The 7,456-nt window shown below is 44.3% G+C and overlaps 1 protein-coding gene across 1 annotated transcript; it reads left to right on the top strand.

Annotated features, from left to right (window-relative positions):
* Window positions 1-280: 280 nt before the first annotated feature.
* Window positions 281-5,749, top strand: LOC133144585 (hyccin-like). The gene is made up of 8 exons (XM_061267402.1): window positions 281-319; window positions 2,205-2,255; window positions 2,809-2,915; window positions 3,013-3,129; window positions 3,293-3,380; window positions 4,012-4,174; window positions 4,445-4,785; window positions 5,660-5,749. The coding sequence occupies exons 4-7, from the start codon at window positions 3,074-3,076 to the stop codon at window positions 4,744-4,746; spliced, it is 609 nt and encodes a 202-aa protein (XP_061123386.1). The 5' UTR covers window positions 281-319; window positions 2,205-2,255; window positions 2,809-2,915; window positions 3,013-3,073; the 3' UTR covers window positions 4,747-4,785; window positions 5,660-5,749.
* The last annotated feature ends 1,707 nt before the right edge of the window (window positions 5,750-7,456 follow it).

Genomic DNA, 7,456 nt, shown 5'->3' with positions numbered 1-7,456 from the left:
TTTTAACAGCCGCAAAGTTGTAATAAAGGTCCCGTTCTTTTAAACGTTTGGGTTTAGTTAGCCTTTATCATGTATTCAGGTTTTACATTTTAAGTTACATTTGTTTTATTTTACTTAATTTTATTGCACTATAGTGCAGTGCGGCACGATTCTTTTTTATCTTAACATGTAGTTTGCTCATGTGACCACACGGCGGCGCCGCTCACCCGCGACAAGCTCTGATCAACTTTATTTGGTTGATTCTTTGGAGAAATAACGTTTTCCCTTTTTTGCAGTCACGACAAACAGGAACCCGACGACATTGAGCAGTTACAGGAAGGTATGATATTTATTTCAAGCTGCTGCTAGAATATTCTAGAATATATGTTATGTTCTAATATTTAACATTATGTGACATATATGAACATGCAATACTTGACATGCCCAATTTTGGTTTGCTTTATTTACAGGAGAAGCAGAGGATCATGGATTCATTCTTTACCAACACCGTTTGTGTTGATATATATTTTGCTGGCCTGCTGATTTCAGCTCTCTCTATCCTTTTTCTCTTCTGTGGATGTTGAAATACATAAGAGAAATTGTATCTTGGCTCAGTTAAGCTCAAGCGGGCACTCTTCAATATTTAATCAACAGTGCATTTGTTTGAAGAGCGTTCTCTGAGTCGTGTGTGTGATAAAGTAAGACGTCTGACCATGTGTGTGTGCAGACGTTGAGTTTGTATGCAGGACAAGGGCTTGGGGGAGAGAGAAAAAAATAATGGGACTGCATACATACTGTATTAGTGTGTGTGTGTGTGTGTGTGTGTGTGTGTGTGTGTGTGTGTGTGTGTGTGTGTGTGTGTGTGTGTGTGTGTGTGTGTGTGTGTGTGTGTGTGTGTGTGTGTGTGTGTGTGTGTGTGTGTGTGTGTGTGTGTGTGTGTGTGTGTGTGTGTAGTGACAGTTTGGGGATGAAAGGCTTTCGCAACTCCTGGAGTAATTGGTTCACTCTTGCTCCCTGCTTGTCCCTCATGTTCCTTGTGTTCCCCATAATCCATCCTCCCTTTTCCTCCTAGCAGGTATTAGGCTAGGATCATCTATTATCAGCTTTATTTGCTGTGTGTGCATCTGGTGCTCTGTATGCACAAGTACCGGTGGCGGGTCTCAGAAGAATCCCACGGGCCCACCAAAGAGCAGCAGTTTATTTCGTCACTCTCCGCAGTCGGGAGAGGGGGGCATGTTTTTCTTCTCGGCAATCTAGTAAAGACAACATTAGAAGGCCTGTGAAAATGCTTGTGTTTTGTTCAAAGAAAGGAATTGGCCTTTGCTGTCTTATTATGGGGCATCTTTAGATGTCATCCTCATACATAATATATATAATATTGCAGTATATGTATATTTCCATAGAGCCTTAAAAAGCTTGCCTCTAATACACTCGAGGCTTTGGGGAAAAAAACAAACATGTTTTGATGGAGGATGTGAGAGTCTCTCAGTCTGCTCTCATCACTGCAGAAAATCAAATCTCTGATCGGCAAAGTGGATGCGAAGTCGCCGCTGTGATGTTTTCGACTTCCTCGTCTCTTCTAATGTTAACGGGTACATTGGTCCCTCTGTCTCCATCATGTTCTCTTTTTAATGAACGCAATTAAAACCATCCCTCCTCAGCTCACTTCACTCCCTCTCCGTCTGTCACGCTCATATCCGTGTCATGTATATTCATTGACTTTTTTTTTTTCAGATCCATGTGGAGTGATCAAATTGGATTTTTTTTTTCTATTTATTGTCAGTTGTGCATCCTTGATGCCATTGTATAACTTCTCAATCAGTTTTATGACCGGATTTTCATTTCAGTGTGCCAATAAAATCAGTTGCCGCCATAATAATCCCTAAAGATTAAGATCCTATTTCCTGGTATCATGGGTGTGCCCAGAGCTTTACAACATGGTGTGATGGTGATACATATTAAGAATTGTATTGGTCAGAGAGTAAAAGAGTGTCCTATTTCCTTGATTTTAGGTCAGATCGTCATCTTACGCACACACACCAAAAAAAAGCTGCCGTTTTGAGGAGTGAATCACAAAAGAGGCGGTTGTTGAGGTTATTGCATTGTAAACACTATGACTAATGTGTTGGAAAAACTGGTCTTTCTCAAATTGGAGTTGTGTTGACTCCGTTTGCACGTGCGTAACATCTCATAGCAGCGTGTGTGTTTGTTTCGTTTTTGAACAGCAATCACCTGACACAATCCCCGGACCAAGTGCTGGGCCGACGGTAAATAAGGTGAGGGCTTACACACACACACACATTCACACAGCGATGATGTCATGAGGTTTGTTTGGCCTCAATACAAGATGAGCTCAGTGCTCATTTTCACCTTGGGCCTCATTCTAGGCCATTTTTACAAATTGCAGCAACACAATGACCTGCAAGGTGAGTCCTTTTACAGACATATTGATTGAGCATTGCTAATCAATAAACAACGGTTTGTTTGGATAGCAATGGCAACACTGCAGCCGAGCGTCGTGTGACATCCGCCTGTTTGACTTTGACTCAATCCAGACATCGCTCGGCTGCGTCAAGCGGTATCGGCGATTCTGTTTTACAGCGACAAGAAAGCTTTTAAGCCCTGCTATGCGTAGCTAAAGTAAACATCCTGTTTTCTCGAAGGGTTCAATTTGAGTAGGACCTGATGAGATTTTTCACCAAATTTCAAATGTTTGATGTTTTCTTGCTCTTTTTTGTGTCTGGCATTTACTGACGTTTTGTTCCAAACTAGTTAGCCTTTGATTACATATGAAATCTTTTCAATTTTGTGTTTTTGCATGTGTCTCAGTCATGCTCCCAGAGTTTTCCCTGCGCTGGCCGTGCTGTGAGAAATGGTTTCCTTTCCCATGGACCGTACCCAGCTAAAGACAAGATACATTTGGCCAGAATCATACGGTACACTTTTTTTATTTTTATTTTATGTCGCTTTAAGGATTTTGCCCCAAGCAGTCGGCGAAAAATGATACGAAGATTGTTCTGGCCTATTCTCCAGAGTGTGTATATGCGGTTACCCGCGGCAACAGATACGGCGCTATAAAGGTATTAGCACACGGATGACGGTTACATCAGAGTTCTTGGTTCAGCTCCTCACAGGGATACACTACGCATTGTGAGTGTACACACAGACGATCAATTTTACGCTCTGTTTATGTTGGCGCACATTCCCTTGTCCGTTTACATTTTCTTTTATTTATTCAGATGTGTCACCATATTGCCTTTACCTGTCACAAACTGCCTGTGTCGAAATCTCTTTCTTCTACAAAATTCAATAGGTGTAACGGAGAAGCGGAACTCGGATCCAAAGCTTTGGATGACGTCCTGTATCGGGCCCAGCTCGAGTTGTTCCCGGAAGCGCTCTTGGTGAGTCCGGTCGTAAATCGTAATTGTTGTATATGTCGGGGGTCGGGGGGGGGGGGGGGGGGGGCGAGCACACGTGAAGCAAGCCGCACATGCTGGCCGGGATATTGGCATCATACGCGGAACACTATGCTGTATTGTGTCGCTCCGCGTGTCAGACTGCAAACTGTGCGTAATGCCGCTAGATTATTTACATGCTTTGCACTCTGCTCTGTTTAGCTGTAATCCTCGTAGGGGGAAGCAGATTGAACCTAAACTTGCAGTATTACTACACCAGTCAGGGTGCATTCCTCCACAATCGTGAAAAGACATGATTTTTAGCATGATTTGAGCTTTGAAGTGAATGACACCCGAATGAAGTGGCCAGCAAGTGGACGTTCCCTCCATCATTGGAACAAAAGACACATTGTCCCGGGATTGTGCCCTTTTGGATTGTGCTGCTGCTTCTGCTGCTGCATGTTCCTTTTAAGGACGTGTAAATACTCGGTGGCCTCTAAGAATTTACACTTTCGCTTAGGAGAAATAGGATTAGCGTGTAGATTGTTTGTATTAGAGTCACATGTTGGCTGGACTTGTCAATAATGCTTTTCTGATGATTTTGAATGGCAAGGGACTATTGTGCGTATTTGATCAGGTGGGCAACGCCATCAAGTCGACGCAGCAGGGCGCGGCTCTGAAAAGCAACACCAAGGAGGGTGCACGTAGCATCCAGGTGGAGATCACACCCACCGCTTCCAGGATCTCTCGGAATGCTGTCACGTCGCTCTCTATCAGGGGCCACCGCTGGAAACGACACGGTGAGATGTCAGATGAGTGTGGGCAACCAGGATGAAACCTCTGGATGGATGGTTTCTGTCATTGTGATATTCATACATTTCCATCCAAATGTTCAACCGTTGCATATACTTTCATCATATTTTTTGTATTTTATTTGGATCTTTCTGTTATTGCTTTAATTCTGTTTTGTGTCTTTTGGGTCATGTGTGCCTGCACACATTGCCCATTTTTCATGTGTGTGCATGACATGGATGTTTGTGTGTTGTGCAAACCTTCCTGTGCCCGACCAGCAGAGTCCCAGGAGGTGAGTGTAGACAGTGAGGCCGCGCCGGGGGGCGTGGCCATCCCCGATATCAGTGTGACGGGCGTGAGCAGCGAGCGAATGCCCAACGGAGAATCCCTGCGAGCGCGCTCCGACGGCCGCACCTACCCGGACGGCGAAACTTTGGGAGGTGCCTCCGATGTCAGCCCGGAACCCCGAAGTCATGAGTCCAGCATGCGGGGGCAGGAGGTCAGGAGGCAGAAGTCTGTGAGGCGAATGCTGGAAAACGAGAGTTCCGGGTCGGCCTCCATAGGGAGGAGCCAGCACTAAGTTCTTCCTTCCCCTTGCCCCAATCCTGGGGTAACCTAGGTAACTGTCAGTGGGTGCGTCGTGGTCTGAAAAAAACCCTTGATGATTCTTCCCGCTTTTTAACCAACCCTTTTTTTCACCTTTTTGACTCACTCCGTCCCCCGTGGCTCAGACTTCCTCACAATCCGCCGTTATCATTCCTTCAACTCATGACAAAGCAAGCAAACAGTTCTCCTCACAGATTTATATTATTCACTGTCTATGACATCAAATGCAAATGTTGTGCCCCCTCGACAGCACTCCTGGGTTGCGCTTGGACACTTTTTATTAGACAGAAGCGGGACAAAGATATGCAGGTCTTCATTTAGCACAAACCTTTTCATGACTGATGAATCGGAGCATTGGATACAGTAACCTGCATTTCTGTTTCCCAGCTTTTCATTGTTGTTCTGTTCCACTACAAATTATTAGCGGCTTAGGATGCAGAAGGACTTGTGTGTGGTTTTTTTTTTTTTGAGTGACTAATTGAATGTCTTGCCTTCTTCACTTTCCCTTTGTGATGTTTCCTAGGCTCACACCCTCAACACTTTCCTCACCTGCCTCTTTTGGGACATTTCACTCCCTCACCGATACACCACATTAGAAAACATTTTGTTGGTGGTGGGAATCCAAAACAAAAGTCTTGGCAGCAGGTTGCGAGAAATCAATCCTCTCTCAGGCTGTGGTGATGGCGCCACCTGCTGGAAGACAGTCATACGTTTTCCCTGCAGCCCATGACTATTCAGTTTTAACCAAATCAGGCCAGTCAGTATCATGGCCCATTAATGTAGAAGATTTGGACTGAATGTAATGGGCTGGATGGCAAATGGGTTTTGTCCATTGGCCGCAGATTGACTGTTAACTAAGCTTGTCTCCCTTTGTGTGACCACCACAGACGCAGTGGATCTGGGTTCCCCGGATGAGCTGATGGATATTTCGGAGGCGGACGAAGGCGGGATGGCGCCTGACACAAACCCACCCACCATCATCATCAGCAACAGCGTGACCGCGTTAAATCTAAGGGCAAAGGCCATAAAGAAGTACCGTCTGGGCGGGCGCAGCAGCAAGGACAAAGAATCCAGCCCGCTCCCCATCGGTCGAGCGGCTAGCGAGAGCGTGGAGACGTCCGTCAAACGTCTCACGCTCACTTCGAGCCAGTCTGTGCCCAAAGCAGGAGCTCTCACCAGCTTGACACGCACGGCCAGCGCCGTGTTCTCTCGCTCTTTTGAGCAGGTAGCCGCCGGTACCACCCCGGCCCCTGGCAACCACACTGCCCCAGAATCTGGCACTTATTCATGCAGCCTGCAGGAGGAAGGGACGGCCTATTTAAACCACACGCAACGTTCGCCAAGTATCAGCGCGCACCTTGGCTCGGACCTTTGAAATGGTTTTATGATGAACCTTTGGATTTGATCCTGTGATTCTGCACCAGTAACCTGGAGCTGTAAGCCATGCCAACCACTAGGGACCACGAACATTTTTTTTTCTTTTCCTTCGCTCCCATGCTCCACTGCGGTGTTGTTCTTTCTGTGCCGGGGAGTTGAAGTCACTTTGCCGATTTCTTTGACTCATTCATTGTAAACCACTGCCACTGCCATGTCAGGAAGAAATTTACAAGCCTCTGACAATATATACATTTAAAGCTCATCACTAACCACTGTGTGTCAAAGTATTTGGAAATGAGTTGGCATGTGTTGCCTTTGCATGCCTTTTCCATACATTCACCTTTACCTTGACCCCCAATGGAAGGAGATGTGTGTGGGTGAGTGTTTTTCTTTTGTGTGTGTGTATAAAAGCTGTTGATTGAATGAAAGTTTAAACCTCCGGATTCAAAAAGAACAATTTTCTTTGCTCCTTCCTCATAGCAATACAAACCGTACCTTCAGTGTTTAGACGAATATATTTAAACCTAAACGACTTTGGTCTAATAACAGATATTTTTATGAAAGAAAAAAAAATCCACATTCTTCCCTAACAAATATGGAAATCGCAAGTGTTCCATTCTTAATATTTACAGTCAGTATTGTTCTGATGAGCAAGATGAAACTCAACATAATTAGTCCAATGATGTTTTTGACTCTGGTGAGAGGGCTATGAAGTATCAGGGTTTGCACTTGAGAGGCTAATTACATATTTATAAAGGAGTAACTCTCACAGGTACCAATCCCAAAAGAAGGTGTGTTACATATGTCTGTAAGAAAACCTGTGGATTATTTTAATACCTCATTTAGCCACCATGCCAGGTATTTGTAGTATTTCTGACGTCTCTTTCCTTTTCTTCCAAGTCAACCCACCTCCATCAAATCATCATGCTAACACAAAGGTCACCTCCATCCCCAGTGTAAACTGTCGTCTGTGTGCTATTAACGGTTTGGTGTACATAATTTGAAAGGACAATCGATGTGTTTCAGTATGTCAGTTTACAAATTGTGACTGCTTCTGCTTTTGCTGTACATCATATTGTTGTTCTTAAGATGTTTTTACTGGCCTTTTTATATGTCCGAGGATGTGCAGCTCATTGCTTCTGGAAATAAAGTGTTTCTTTTGACTCAAATTTGTCTTTGCTGACTGAAAACTACTATAACTATTAATGCAAAAAAAAAAAAAAGTAATTAACTCAACATGTAACGTCCTGGTAGTTTATTTTTTTGTTTAGATACAAAAATACTAAATAGAAAATGTACTGAAATAC

The sequence above is a fragment of the Syngnathus typhle genome, linkage group LG20 (assembly GCF_033458585.1).
Source record: "Syngnathus typhle isolate RoL2023-S1 ecotype Sweden linkage group LG20, RoL_Styp_1.0, whole genome shotgun sequence".
Lineage (NCBI taxonomy): Eukaryota > Metazoa > Chordata > Actinopteri > Syngnathiformes > Syngnathidae > Syngnathus > Syngnathus typhle.
This window is presented reverse-complemented; position numbering and strand designations above follow the sequence as displayed.